The 16,537-nt window shown below is 27.7% G+C and overlaps 2 protein-coding genes across 2 annotated transcripts in view; one reads left to right on the forward strand and one right to left on the reverse strand.

Moving 5' to 3' along the window:
* The window catches only part of DNaseII (deoxyribonuclease II), a 12,434-nt gene extending 2,656 nt beyond the window's left edge, over nucleotides 1–9,778 (forward strand). Inside the window, exons 2-7 of the mRNA XM_014427651.2 lie at nucleotides 2,598–2,787; nucleotides 3,870–4,080; nucleotides 6,294–6,494; nucleotides 6,580–6,679; nucleotides 6,814–6,946; nucleotides 9,580–9,778. Coding sequence (XP_014283137.1) covers nucleotides 2,598–2,787; nucleotides 3,870–4,080; nucleotides 6,294–6,494; nucleotides 6,580–6,679; nucleotides 6,814–6,946; nucleotides 9,580–9,744 — 1,000 coding nt within the window. The 3' untranslated portion in view covers nucleotides 9,745–9,778. The remainder of the gene's footprint in view (nucleotides 1–2,597; nucleotides 2,788–3,869; nucleotides 4,081–6,293; nucleotides 6,495–6,579; nucleotides 6,680–6,813; nucleotides 6,947–9,579) is intronic.
* A 1,094-nt stretch (nucleotides 9,779–10,872) lies between these two features.
* On the reverse strand, nucleotides 10,873–12,883 carry LOC106685118 (uncharacterized). The gene has a single exon (XM_014427638.2). It carries the CDS (start codon nucleotides 12,836–12,838, stop codon nucleotides 11,627–11,629), a length of 1,212 nt encoding a protein of 403 aa, XP_014283124.1. The 5' UTR covers nucleotides 12,839–12,883; the 3' UTR covers nucleotides 10,873–11,626.
* Nucleotides 12,884–16,537: the final 3,654 nt, after the last annotated feature.

The raw sequence follows: 16,537 nt of genomic DNA on the forward strand, positions 1-16,537 counted from the left end.
AAACTTCATTGGTCATCAACGCCATTTATAATTTATTTAATGTTGCTTATATTTGTTTAATTTTATTTATTTTTAAATTTGATTATTTATTTATTATTTTATTTATTTATTTTATTCTTATTTTTATTTTTATTATTATTTTTTCCCCGTTCAATGTTATATTTTTGTCAGTAAATCTTTTGATTTTAAAAACTGAAACACTAATTCTATTGTTTTATCATCGTCTCCGAGGGTTTTTGAAATATCTGGGTTTAATCCTAAGCTATTGAGGTGTGATGTGAAGTATGGACGTTCTTGGAAAATATGGCTAATTGTCAAATTGTTGTTGCAATACTGGCTGTACTGAGGCGTTTCTTTTGAAATCAGATAGGAGTGGGTGAGCCTCGTGTGACCTATTCTCAGCCTGGCCTGTACGACCTCCTCTATACGACGTTTGCGGCTGGAGGGCTTGACGTCCTTTTTAATAATAATCAGTTTAATCCTTGGGCTTTCACTCCACACAGAATGCCATTTATCTTTGATTTCCTTTTCAAGGGGTTTGTTCATTTCTGGTGGAGTTAAAATTGTTTTACCCTGTCCAGGAAGCGCGAGTGCTTCTCTTGCAGCCTGATCGGCCAGTTCATTCCTTGTGATCCCTACATATAAATGTAACTAGCATAACCATATTTTGTAGATAGTTATAAAAGTGTAAAGTGTTACACCATTGTATTCTAAATTCACTGTAATATTAGCCATAATGCTTAGATAGTTTCTTCGGCTTATTTCGTAGTTCGATTGTCTTGTATTAATATATACATTTTATAGCATATTGAGAGAAATGAGATTCTTTGATATTTACTACTAGACTCGAGTCTTTATATATTTAAAAGTGGAATTGGAGTTCTATCAATGTGTAGATTTTCCACATGTTTGTATCATGTCATTTTATCACGAACAGAAAAGTTATTAGTTATATATATTTTTATACAGTTGTAAATAACAATAAAATAATTATTAAAAAAAAATTGGAAAATATTTAAAGATCATATTCAATAAGCAAGTTGTAATGTTCATTAAAAACGTAATATATTTAGTAAGTTTTTTAATAAACCCTTAAATTACAACATTTAAAAATAAATCAACTTAATATTGAAAATCATAAGTTTACACTGAAATTAAATGACCGAAAGAAAAACTTTGTATTATTTCCGAACAAAGCATTATATTGGGAGGTGTTCTTTCAAAATCAGGTGAAGTAATTATAGTATATATAAACTTTGAAATACCTGGTGTTTATCTTCAAAACCTTCCTTTCCTTCATTAATGATCTCAAGAATCATAAAACTTTAATTACTTTTAGCTTTTTTAATTTTTAGCTTACCCTGCTCCATATTAAGATACTGATAAATGTTTCGAAACTTTTGATAATCTAAGAATCGATACTTCAGATATGTAAATCTGTCTTCAATAATTGCAAAAAAAATGTTTATTTGTAAAAAAAAAAAAAAACACACACAATGAACGATTGTTTAAACAAATTGGAATCATTACAAAAGAACTGGCTAATTACACTACTGAGATAAAACTAAGACCTCACTTAATTATGACTATGACATGACTGTTATTAATGGGCTAACAGTTATTTCACCCCAATGTTTTATAATTTTAATGAAAACTATCTAAATTATAAGTCAAAATTTATGAGTCTGCCAAGTATAGGTTGGGGGAATACAAAATGCATAAATGGTATCAAATGATCAGACATTTTAATAAGAATAAAATTTCTGAATCCAAAAGAACCTAAATTCTATAAAGTTGGTGATATATTGAAAAATGTTATGTACCTATGATAGTTGAGAAAATGAAATTATATTTTCTTTTTCCAAAGTTAAATGATTATGTGGAAGGTTTAAGTAGGATAAGTTTCATGATAAAGTAGGACAAAATATAATTATATGTATAAAATTAACGATAAAACTGAAAAAAGGATAATGTAACCTCTGATAATGGAGAAAAGACCCTGAAATGTCAAAGACAAATGAAAAAGAAATGAAGATGATAAAAAAGAAGAATTAGGTTCACAAAAATTGATATACTAAGAAAATACTCTTCCATTAATGAATAAAATTAGTTTGTATATCTTTATGTATGGTTGAAATTTGTAGGATAAAAAATATAGTTGTAGACCAATACTTAAGGAGACAAAATGTTTTGCTGAGGTTGATCTTAAACCTCAATTTTAAATCACAACTTATAAGAAAGTGTACATCTGCTATAACAAATTTCTGTCCTTTCCTCCCCTATCATATGAACAATTGAAGTGTATTGGCTTCCTTCACTGGAATTAGTATTTCTAAGAAAACCATTAGGGAAGTAATTTAATAACTGAACTATTATGATAGTAAAGATAAAGTCATTATTAGGAAAAGATATTCTAAGATGATTTTCTATCAATGACTGTAGTCATCTTATCAGTTCCTAAAATCATTGGTTATAGTGGAATAAAATCACTATATGTTACTATTAAATTATTAAATGTATTGATAAACAATTATTATTGATGATAATAAAATTTAAAATATATATCTAGTTCAATATTAATAAATGTTTGATTCCAGGTTTGTTGTCTATAAATTTCCCCTTATCAAATATGCAAAGAAGTCATTAATAAAAAGGGGAGAAGGTTATATGTATATAACAGACACCCAGTTAGATGATGAATGGCAAATTTCTGAAAGGACCATAGATGGCGAGGACTCTATTATTGCTAATACAATTTCATTTTTTAATGACAAGAATAAAGATGATGTAAGATTATTTTCAGAGGAAAGGATTTGTTTTTAATGTACATAAAATTTAACATTATATATTATAATATATTTAATTAATTATTATTTGATACTAACAATTTATATAATTGATTAGTTTTAATCAATTAATTATTCAGTTGTTAATAGATATCCTAAAATTGTCTTTACACTCTTAGAACAAATGAGAAGACACTCAAGAATCAAGTGTTCATTTATCTTCAGTCTTTGCTTCCCAAATTGCTAATCCATTGATTGTCATACTTTTTACATGACTTAACCAAATTATTTTCAATGAATACTTTCTATTAGCAGTTCGTGTCCTGTCTCTTCTCTTATTCTTCTATTTCTCATTCAGTCAAATTTAGTCTTATAGAGTGCTTTCCAAAGGAATTTTATTTCTGTGGCTTGTATAAGAACCAAAGTTATTTATTTGAATGACTGTGAAGAATTTAATTATGCATTGGCTAGAAATACAAACAAAAAATAAAGTATCCCATAAAGGATATGTTTTTTTTTTAGATTTCTGAAAATTTTTGGACAACACAACTAAGCTCTTTATTTTGCATAATTAAATACTACAATATAGTAATAAACATATTATGCATTAGTATTTTCATTAAATAAAACTTAAACCAGTGGTTCTATTCATGTTCGCTGAGATCAGCGAGAGGTATTATTTTTTTGAAAGATATATGGTAAACCTGTTGTGCAATTTAGGGAGGGTTTTATAAATACAGACAAAAGTAGATGTTTCGTTAATAGAAGCCATGCCCGTCTGCCCTCAGAACAAAGGAACATGCCTGTTCTTTTGTTAGAAGCTGTGTCATATTGTCACCATCTACTGTTTTATTTACTATACTATTTACAAATTAAATAATAATACCAATTTTCTACAACAAAACCTCGCCATTTTATTTTTCAGAACTTAGTTTAACTATTTCCTTTTATTCATAAGAAAAGAAAATTCTCTTCTCCTTCTTCTTCCCTCATTCCTTAATATCTTCTTTAAACATTTAGTTCAACTTAGTTAGCTATAGTGTTTATAAATGTATTTTAATACAAAAATATCTATTCTTGCAGAAGCTTTGGTTGGCATACAATGATGAGGGAAATGTAGAATGTTATACTTGTGGGCACACCAAAGGCTTTATTGGGGGTGGAAATTCTGGTGGCTTTTGGTTGGTTCATAGTGTACCAAAGTATTTACAAGATGAATATCCAAAAACAGGTCTCAGATATGGGCAGAGTGCTTTATGCATATCCCTAAATAAGACAGAATTAGACTTGATTGGTCAGTATAATTTTTATAACTAAAGTCCCTTGCTCTATAGTTTCAAAACAAAACATGAAAATTAAATTAGAATAAAATGACTCCCAATGAAAATTTCATCAATTTCAGAGCAACCACCTCAAAACCTATTCCTTTCAACACCAATTCATTATCACTTCCTGAAGCCATACTGATTCTGTACATATTATTCTCACAATTAATATTTTCAGCTTATATATTTAACTTCATAAATGGTATCTATAAATATCTAGTTGTTATATGTAATTCCCCATAATTTTTTACCACATTAAATGCTTTGTATTTAGATTTTCTATATTTAAATGTAGTGTTGTTATTTTTAAATATTATCTTATTGTAGAACTGATAGTGTCCTACAGAGTGGATCTAAACATTTCTAACAATTAATACAGAACTATTGTGGTTTTATTATATTACTAAAATTAAACTCAGGGTTTTTGTTTGTGAGTATACAAAATTATAATGAAAAAGTAGACTCACAACTTAGGTGTCACAAATTGTTTGAGAAAGCAAACTGATTCATTCTAAAAATAAATACAATATCTCATATAAAGAATGATATGAAAACAAATAACTAATCAGAGATTTGAATCTTTCTTCATTTAGAAAAAAAAAAAAGATTTGAAAGAGGATCTATCGAAATTGTGCAGAAATAGTGAATAAGTAGAAATAAATCTATAATTTTTGTAATGACCTAGATCTAATAGAAGCAATACATAGAAACAGACTAAGTTGATATGAATGGGAGAAAAAAGTGGAAGAGGGTATAATAGAGAATATTGCTTCAGACCCAGAAATTTTTCGGTCTATTAAAACAGAAGGAGAAGAGATGCTGACAAGAAAGAAGTATCCCCAGAGTTTTTTTCTGCTGAGGATTGCTAGAACTCTAAAGACATTAAATTTTCTTCCTTGTATTCAAATAGAAAATTATTAAGAATAATAAAATTCTGGAAGTAATTTGATTGATGCCAGCAGGAACTACAAACTTTTAACTTTTATTCATATATTTATATCGTATAAACTGGAGGAGTAATGTTAAGAGATGTGAACATATCAACCTGTCAGATTAGCTAAAATCATTTAGCTATAACACATTAATTATAACCCCTAAAAGCACATCTTAGTACAAGGAAGCCCTTACTCCATGATCTATTTGATGGTCGCCTTTATAATGCTCTTTTCAGATTTCCAGATACAGGTATACATCCAAGTGATAGAAGACCCACGCATTATAATTATTTGTTATGTCTAAAAAGATATATCTGAAGAATAAGCCAGCTCCTTGCTGTAATGAAGCATCTTGACTCTGACTCTTTTGAGAAAAAGTAAATTAACCCGATTAAATTAATCGTTGAAATGATTGTAACCCTACGATATGAACTACCCATGTGAATATTTTTAATTGTAAGAATAACTGACCTTTTAATTCATTTTCTAAGACATGGGGGATATAATTTGTGATTTATGTCAAGGAAGAATAGCTTGGACATTAACTATAAATGAAGTTATAGCTTCAATAATATAATTTTGAGCTAAATTAAATAATTGTATTAACTGTGGAATTGTTATCACTAACCTAATCCTCAATAGTGGTCCTTGAGTTGAAAACAATAGCTGGTTTACATATGGGCCTCTATCCGCTAAATATCATCTGAAGAAGATGAAATTAGTGGAAGACTCTACCCGCCGTCTCTGCCTAAAGAATGAAGAAAAAGCACATTCTATGCAAATTTTAAGTACTTCTACCGACTGAAACACTTCAAATTGGCAATAAGTAAACCTGAAAATCTAACCTTTGTTACGGTTCGTAACACTTCGTTAGGAGCATAAAGTTTCGGTGGGATCTCCATATAAAGAGGTCTTACAAAAGTTCCAAATGGGTCATGGTGAGGAAGGGGTCCCTTAATTTAATAATTATTAAGTTTATTGGTCATTTCAGGCTTCTCGAAGTTTTGGATTGATTACTGAGGAAGTTTAGAAGCTATCACTTTTTATACCATTTTCTATTGAAAGCTAAAACAATCAGATATTTATATACAAAATTAGATCAATTAACATTTAATGATTATATGATTGTTATAGATTTTCCCTGTTGTTTGAATTGCTGCATTAAAATTAACAATTAATTTAATCTTTGAACTAAATATTTTAAACAAGATTTGATATGATCATTAATAACAAATATAATACTTTAGGAGACTTCTTCAAATACAATAAACCAAACATTCAACAATGGCACCTAAGTGATACATTAAAAAAAATTTACCCAAAAATAACAGCAGCACTAAATAATCAGAAGCTAAAAATCAAAGCTCCTTTTAATTTCCAAAAGTCAATTTTTAGTAAAAAAGGAGTAGAATTTCAAGGATTTGCAAAATCACGTGATTTTCATACAGGTAATACACATTATTTATTTATTTTTTTTAATATTGAACATTAATAAAAAACATTTAAATTATTATTATGTTTATTTATTCTAAGATCTCTACGAATGGGTCGCTAAAACTCTTGGTGAGGATTTATACACAGAAACTTGGATAAATGGAGGATACCTTCCTTCCAATTGTGATAGTGACTACAGGTATTTTAGATTAATATTTTTTTATTTTCATACTTTCCTCAAAAGTTTCTTTTAATAGAAAGGAATATTTTCAACTGTAACTGAATATTACCAATAAACATATATACTATTTTATTTTGTAACCGTATTTGCAGAGTAATTAACATAATGTCAATGACTCATCCAAAACTTAATCTTATTTATTCGTCCCATAATGATCATGCTAAGCTTGCTATAGCCGCTTCAAAAGCTAACCCCTGGGTTTGTATTGGAGACATCAACAGAGCTGTAAGTAGCCATACCATTCACTATATGTATTAATCATATTACTTAAATTTGGAGATTAACTACACTTTGTAATTGTAACCAAAATGTATTTTGAAAGAAACATAACTATAGAAAACATAGGATGTTTAGAAGCTGCCACTTTTTCGATAATATTGTAAAGAAGAAATTGAAAGCTTAAAGAATTAGAAAAAGGATTTATAAAAACTTTTAAAGAACAAACAAATTTTAGTTAATAATACAAAATTTCATTGATTAACATTTAATAATTATATGATTGCTATAGATTTTACCTGTTATTAAATCAAATATACTAAAATATTTCTGTGGGTCCCTCAGACTCACCTCTCCCACTGAGAGATAATTGAGATAGACTAATCTAGGCCTTTCCATTACACTCTGAGCTGTAGAGAATGGAACAATCATTTCAAAATTGTAAATATTATTGCATTTACCCAATACTTAGTATACTAAAAGCTTGGACAAATTATGAAATTAAAGAACCAATCCCTTCTAAAGGGGAGACTTGAGGAGTATTCTATTGGCTGAGTGTCAAAAGTATTTGGAAATTTACTTAAACTTTTACTAAGAAATTTACTATTTTTTTATTTATTTGTCTATTTTTAGGTTTTTTTTTCCCATTATTTGATGTTAGAAGGACACTGAGCAATAAAAAACAAAACAAATTTATAACAAAAATAATTATATGTTATACATTTTTTACATAACAATATAAAAACATCAAAACTTTAGTGTTTAAAGTTATAATTTCTTTTTTGAAGAAGATAGTTAATCATTTCATCTCATGTTTGTGGCACCTTGCAAGGCTTCTCTACTTATGAGAATGTCATCGGTATATACTAAAGTCTCGATATACACGAAATCCACTTTCCAATTTCTTGCTTTCAGTTTCAGGCTTCTTAGTTTAACTTCCCATATTATTCTGTCCATGTATATTAAAAGCAGTAATGGGCTAAGGCTGTCACTTTGGTTTACTCCTGTTTCTACAGGGCTTTTTTAAGTTCTATCCACAGTACATTATCATATGCCCCCGGGAGGTTTAGGAAGGCAAGGTAAATCCTCTTGTCCAATTTAATATACTTATCCAAAGTAAAATCCATTATCTGAAATAAAAGTCTCAGTTAGCTCCGAATAATTTTGAAACACAATAGAATGATTTTGACAACACACTTGTCAGTGCATATCGACATGGATAATTCCACTTATGTAAAATTATTATGAAAACATTTTGTATATAGATGTAAAATTTTTATTTAAATTGTTGATTTGTTAAGCTTATTTGAAAGGAGAAAATTGAAATAAACTGAATATGTTTTAGATATATAATTTTAACTGGTAAAAAAAAAACTACTTTTGTAAAGCATGTTTTGTGACTTCCTTTCCAAAAACTACAGTAAAAAAACAAGAACATTTATGATGTTTTAGAATTGGCGTCAGGATATGTTAACTTCTGATAGAATACTCCTTCATTCTTTTCAACTTTCATTTAGTATATCTGCATGTATTCCCAGCACTCAAATTAGGTTGAGTTCGGCATAATTAGAAATTGTAGAAAACATTTTAAAACATTGTCTGCCATGAGCCATATTATATTTATTCTAACCATAGTGATATCGCCCTGTTCCATTCAAGAATAGGTTGTAAAAATCTATTACTCATACCTGATCAGAATACAAGGCATAATAATTGAATCAAGCGTAATATCATTAAAAAAAAATTTTTCTTGCTTGGTTCTTTTTATTTTTGGGATATTGAATCAAATTCTGGATTTGGCAACTTTGTATCTAGAATTCTAACTTCATGAAACAAATAAAATAAAAGAAAAAAACGCCAAATTGTACTTTTTCAGTATTTTTCTTTTATCTTAAACTCTACCATCTATCATAAAAATTGGAAATATGTTTCGATCGATTATACAGGAATATAAATTTGACTGTAAACCAACAAGCAGACACTAAACCAAATTTGTTTCTTGTCTAAAATTTAAATGTAATAATGTAATATAAATATGAATATGATTTATAAATAACAATATAAAATTTCTCTCCCCTGCATGAATACAAAGTTTCCCTATCTTAATAGTAAGACCAAAAATATTTTTTTTTTTTTACTTGTTTTAATTTAGGTGTAACAACAATCTTGAAGTTTTGTTTTTGTTATAATTAAGTTTCAAGAAATAAATTATTTTGTTTGTTCGTATCAAAATTATTGTTTTCTAGGCACTTTGTTTATTTATATTTGAATAACCTATGCATGGAGATTTAGGAAAATTTTGATTTACAGATAAAAACACTTTTTCTTTCACTTCCTGGTTATTAAAATTTTTTTCATTTCAACATCTCTAGTAGTCCAATGTTTTGGGATTACAATTCATCCTCAGGAAGTAGTACACTAAATATTAGGCAATCTATATCTTGTCATGTGAGTTTTTGTGCATAAATGAATTTTCCCCTAAGACAAAAGAATTATCTATGCAAAGGCATCTTTCCTTTTAATTAAATAATAATGTTCGAGGAAATCATTTTCTGGACATTTTTATAAAGAGAAATATCTTTTTATTTGTTTTAATCAAAGCAATCTACAGATTGAGATTTTATAAACATAATTGTTTTCAGAAATCACAGGAACATAGAGGAGGAGGAACTGTTTGTTTAAATAACGAAAAATTGTGGAATTCATATTTTAAGTTGATTAATTCAACTGAAAAATGTGATTCGTATATGATCAATAATTTGAGCTATATGCTACCAAATGTGGACTTTCAAGAAAATGTTTTGTAACTATGTTTCAATAAAATATTAAATTTTGTGTTTACTGTTTATTTCTTTTAAATCATTCACTTTGCTTATTCACATTATAAATTGAATTCTCAACCAAATTAACAATAAAGGTGATGGTTGGGGTTGCAGTCAAGAATAGCACCGAGTAAATAGCAGTAAACAACAGAAATAGTAATAACACTGAAATATATTTTTTACTCTTTATTCGGTGTTATTGTTGCCTGCCACCCGGACAATCTTCTCCTTAATTCATCTATTCTTTGAACAATTTACAACTGATTTGTTTATCATCTTCATTATTATTTTAAGTACTCTAAAATATTAATAGAGATGAAGGCGGCCACATATCAGTTAAGATAGCAAGTGAGATACTTAATCTAAAAGTGGCACTGGATCAATTTCTTTCAGTAAGGTTTGATTTCATATGAACATTATTATAATAATTTCAAAAATTAAGTGATAAAAAAAAGTGGCCTATTTTTTTTCTTTTCTAAAAACAAAAGGAAAATTTTATATATTTATTTCTTTTAGAGTTCTATTTGCATAAAACCATTTTAAATCTTCAATAGTTAATTTAAATAATTAATTTGCTGATTCACACCCAAATGCTACAGCATGGCAGAAAGAGATAAATTTACTAAATGGATCTAATTATTTTTTTCTTAATTCACATTGTTTCCAACTTCAAATTAAAATATGGTATAAAATTGATATTGTAGGCATTGAATTAAATAGGGTTGGTGAACATACTATTAAAATATTACTGCAAATAGAATTATTTACTTTAATAATTTTATTCACTAATTTTTGTTGATTTTGACTAGATGGCTTAATTATTCGTTAAAGTATAAGCTCAGTTCCAAAAAGTACTTTCTCAAAACTGATTTTAAGAGCTATGAATTTGTTTTAACTAAAACTCATTTTCTTTATGTAACTATGAGAAATTTACAATTATTTGTTCAATATCTTGAAAATGAAAAAAAAATTGCACTTTTTCAGATACTGATAATCTTATACGAAAAATTAAAAGAACATTAAAAATAGAAGTAAAGTCATAGTAATTCTAGTTGTTATGGAAGAATATAAAATGAAAGGAATGATGAAATAAATGAGAGATTATTGCAATAAATACTTTATTGATTTATTCTTTTAGTACACTCTTTAAAAAAACAAAATCTTAAAAAACTTGTTCAATATCTTATAACTTGTTCTTAAGAAGAAAATGCATTTAATGCAATAGGAAATTTGAGATTGATACATTCTGTTTTGTCAGTGAAAGTTCACTTGTTTTTTTAAATCTATTTATCATCATCAAACATTGATGTTGCATACTTGTGTGTCCATAGATTTCACCCAATGCTAGAGTATCAGAATGAATCTTGTCAGGTAAACTACAACTTTTTTAACAGCCTGAAAATAATCTGGCAGAACAATTAATAATTTTCATCTACATGGCTGTACCTTTAAGCTTCAGATCTCTGAAATGTATGTTCTGAGCTTACTACACCAAGAAAGCTGTTAAAACTTCCCCTAGTGAGAAAAAGAAGAAAGCTGCTATACATTTATATAATTTTAGAACATTTCTCAAATAAACATTGTACAGTCACCTGATAGAGATGTGCAATCTGAGTCAAATATCAGCTATTAATGAATAATTTTTTACTATTTTGAGATCATTTTTGAACATTATTTGGACCATCTTATCCCTCAGTATATATAGTTTTAATAAAGAATAAGAGGCAATAACGGCATCTTTAATTCATTCTGCAAGAAATTAGCCTCTTTCATCATTCATGGCATATGAATTAAATCTATAAAGTAATTAATGTAGTGTAGTGTACCAATGTAGTGATAAAATAATGTCAAATTATTTTAAATTTGCTCAGTTGGAATTAAAAAAGTTGAAAAATTCTGTCATTGCTTGAAGGAGTCTTTGTTTGTAGTGCTCATTTTCCTGCATTGCTAGAAGAATTGAGTCAGTTCGATCCTCTTCCATGTAATATTTAAATTTATCATCATCCTTCATTATACCTTTCATTATGTCCGGTGGCATTAAAACAAAATGTAAAAATAAAGGAGATAAAGTAATTATTACTGGTAGAGTTTCCTTGAGCATATTTTCAAAGTCATTCCATGTCATAATATCATTTATACTTACATCTGAGAATGATAGTTCCACTCCCAAAGAATGAAAATAATGCCTTAATAGCAGATAGTAGTGTCTGTCTCTAAGTTCTCTATCTGTACACGTGTGAAGAAAAAGCTGAATGTCAAAAGAAGGTGCTTTATAAGTTGCTATTTGAAAATCAAGAATACATGCTTTCATCAATTTACCATTATCATCATATCTAAACATGATATTATTCAACCAAAGATCAGAATGTGATAGAACATTTGGATACAGTTCAGAACTTTTCATTTTATCACCTACACTTTCCATGTATTGAAATGCTTTATTGATTAGATCTATTGGATAATGAGCTAGATATATTTCTGTAATCTTCTTTAATGTCTTTGTTCCTATTTTAAATGCTCTCTTATAAGTTTTATTATCTTTAGACATCACAACTTCTTTTTTGATAACAGGTACTAGTTCATCTATCTTACATGCTGCAGTTTTTTCCATAATAAATGAAGCAGCATGAAATTTCGCTATTGTTTCTAATGTTTTTTTGCAATGTAAAAGATCCAAAGGCTCAAAAACATTTTTATTTTTAAAACCTTTGAAAGTAAGGTCTTCCAGGACAACAATATCATCAGATCTTGCTAAGTAGCACTTAGGAATAGTATTATCTACAATAAGTTCATGAAAATTGTTTAATAGTTTGTTATAAAGTTCTACTTCTCTATGGAACCCACCACTGAAAATTATCTTCTGTCGGTGATAAAGAGATTGTGGCAATGTCTTTATAAAAATATGAAGCTTCTGTATTTTTCCTTCAAACCTGAATTTAATACATATCTTCCCTTGAGAACTAAGAAAGCCAATTGATACATCTTCAGTATTTAAACTTTCACAAGAAATGAATTCATAATTATTAGATTTCAAATGATCACTAAGAATATGATTTATGTCTTCTCTTGGTAAACACATTACACAACTGGTATGAAGGTATTTTCTATGAAGACTAGCACTATGTTTGCTTCGTCCAGAATTTACACTACTTTTATCTTTCTTATCAATTCAAGAAAATGATAAGAAACATAAAATTACCTGGTTTCTCGAGATATATTGTTCTGTATCTTACAATAAACATATTCTTAAATCAGTTTGTCACATATAACAGGTTGAAGCATTAATTTTCACACTATCTAAACCATTTCATATGAATAATAAATAACTACTAAACCTTCATAAGATTTTCTATTCTACTAGCGATTACAATTCAATGGTTTTTGGATTCTAATGAATTTAAATACATATAAACTCATGATTTCAAAGAATTTAACCCCAATATCCAATTTTCTGTACAATGAAAATACAGTAGTCATTATATAAAAAAAAAAAAAAAACCTCAAAAATATTACATGAAGAGAAACAGTTTAGCCTAAAAGACAAATCTTAAATAAATCGATAATAGAAAAGCAAAACAAACACCAGTTTGTAAAAGAACAATTAATAAATTCAATAGAAAGATAATTGAGTTCACCAAAAAAGAAATTTAATATCAATTTAAAAAACACAAAATATGTGAAACTAAAAGTTCAATTTTCTTGAACCTTGAACTAAAACATGTTGAAACTACATTTACATAAAAAATGTTACCCCAGTGGAAATATTTCAAGAAAAAAAAGTTAGAAATTTTAATCATAAATAAACTACTATTTAAAATAATATTAATTATAAGTAACAAAATATGAAGATTTATTGTAATAAATAGATAAGAATAAATTTATAAAATTCATTACGTTATTAATGCCAGATAATAAATAACTTTCATTCATAATGTTTGTTTAGCAATCTACACATGATTATTATTATTTACCGCATATAAAAAAAGGAAAATCAGGCACTATATATTTGTTTGGTAAATATATATTCACAAATAGGATCAACTCAATATTTGAGATTTGTTAGTCAGTCAGTAATTTAGATTGTTTAACTAAATTTCTGCTGTTTACCAGACTACAAAATCAGGGTGGATCTTGTGTTATACAATTATCATATTCTAGATGTCCCATTCTTTCTATTCCCTCAAACTAGTCACCAAAGTTATTTTTTTTGTAGAGCCCCATCTTCCAATCTAGTCCCATGGCAGAAGAGTATGTCAATTAATTCTATATCTACTCACTCTAGTGCTTATTAAGCTGTCTAATTTCCCTTCTTCCATTGTGAAACTCTTATCTTAGTATATTTGCCTTAAAGGCATAAGGGAGGAGGATCAGGTTTATTCTTGAAAATAAAAGTTTTAATTTTTCTCAAGAACACACTTTGCTGGCTAGTCTATAATAGATGCATTGAGCTATTGAGAGAATACCAGTTTCCAGAGATATGAAGATCCTAAGTACAGAAAGTGTACATTCTCTGTGTTTCCTAGGTTTTCATGAATTCTTTTTAGGTTACTTTATACCTTAAAATATTGACTAGTCCAACAATAGCTGCCCAATGTCTTGAAAAAAGTCAGTGCATACAAAACACATTTTATTTTACATCTTTGGTTTTGATTAAGATGGAAAAGTGAGTTCAATAAAGAAATTATCTTCTGCCAAAAGCAACAATTAAATGAAAATACCATCAAAATTAACCTGTGATATTAAAAACAGCTTCAAAATTGAACTTTTTTGTGGGAAAATGTTAGTTTTCTCAGAAATAGAGGTCAGATTTGGATTCTTCATTTCCAAAAAATAATTAATTCCAAATTTTCATGAAAATTGGAAAATAAAAAGTATTTGCAAAAAATTAAACTCTTGGAGGTTTCTCCAAAATAGTTTTACATAATTCTGCTTCCTATCTACAGTGTAGGAGGGAGTCTAAAATTTTGCCCAAATTTAAAACATAATGCAAGCTGTTTGAGAAAGAAAATTGGACATTTTCTATGATTAGTATAAATATGTTTTTAGAAGAAAAAACACTTTTTTTTTTAGTTTTAGAGAGAAACAATATTGCTAAATTATTTGTTGAAAATCGTAGGAAAATTCATGTCGTTTATTTTAAATTAAATAAAAAACTTAGAAGTTTTTCAATGTTATTTCTAGTTAAAAGAAATATCCACTTATTTATAAGTCTGTGATAATGAGAATTATAAATACTGACTTAAAGAATAAATACAGTTTTATGACTTTCAAAGTTTCAGCTATAACTTTTAAATAAATTATAAATTGATTTCTAAGGTTAAACAAATGTTTGAAAAAGTAAACTGAAACAAATAAAGCATACATACATATGCAACCAGGGAAAGAAAAGAACTACAGACAGGTAAAATACCTGAAGTAACTAATGAAATTGGAAAATCTTATGCAATGGACACTGTAAGAAAGAAACCATCTAAGCCCACACCACTCAGCATTCAAAGACCTTATTAGAAACATCATTATTGAAATGGTGGTAAGTATGACCTAGGGGAAGAATATTTTTGCAACCTTTAGATAAGAAGAAAGAAGAAACTGCTAACCTCTTTAGCGAACCTGAAGAGATGCATGCTAGTCCAACTTTCTCCCCACATTGATGCTCCTGTTGGTTTTTTGTATTTTTAATGTTCACTAGTCAGAATAATAGTGAAGAAATACTTAGCAAGGTGTGAGGAAAATGTCAATAAAATGAGAATATTGCTTCAGTAAGCAGTAAACAGCTGTGGGAGCAACTATCTCCTACCGGTAAACTCAAATTACATAGATTATATTTCGATAAAGCAGAATGTAATAAAGAAAATCTGGAGGTGATAAATGAACCAAGCTAGAAAAATTTAGTTTTAAATTTGAGGGATCCCAACAATTAATCTCTTATAACTTATAAATAAATGATGAAATCCATTAATCAATACATAGTATAATTTAACTTTTAAAATAACGATTTAATTTCATAGTATACAATTTACTACTTGATGCTCAGTAGCATTTTTTTTTTTTGTGAATGTAGGTTAAACAAAATCAAAATATTCTGCAAGAAGTAAATAATGATTCAGGAAGATAGGGGAATCTGTTTATTTCATAAATACATAAATAAAATTAGTAAAAGTACATAAAATAAAATAATTCATGGCAACTATGATGTATGAATAACCACATCTGTTTGTTTAAATTATTGCATACAAAACTGTGCCCAATTAAGTAGATGTAACATAATAATAAATATTCTACAGCAAACAATGATTAGCTACACTTAAATTTTAATTTGAAATCTATCCTGCAACCAACCAAATAATAAAATATACATAAAAATATATATAACCTGTGCATTTCATGCAAATTATGCATTTCATTATAATCAAAACTTAAACAAGTAATTTAAGAACCATCATGGCATTCTACACATTAGCATTGATTGCATGTTCAAGGTCCGACTCTTCAAATTTTAAGACAAATAATGATTTGAAACACTACTTTTGAGCTAAAGTAAAATATCAGTCTACAAACAAAAACATGGCAAGTAACTTAAAAATATATATATATCAATGCCTTAACCGTCATCTTTAGATATATCCATAAGGCAAAGGCATGGATCATGATGATTCTCAGAATGATGTAAAAAACAATTTGAAACTTTTATGTTTATAGATCAGCATTACAATTTATAAATATAATATATAAATAAATTAATGTAAGATGATTTGGTTCACATTTGGTTTTGTACTAA

This window comes from Halyomorpha halys, unplaced genomic scaffold (assembly GCF_000696795.3).
Source record: "Halyomorpha halys isolate HHAL.00 unplaced genomic scaffold, Hhal_1.1 Scaffold660.1, whole genome shotgun sequence".
Lineage (NCBI taxonomy): Eukaryota > Metazoa > Arthropoda > Insecta > Hemiptera > Pentatomidae > Halyomorpha > Halyomorpha halys.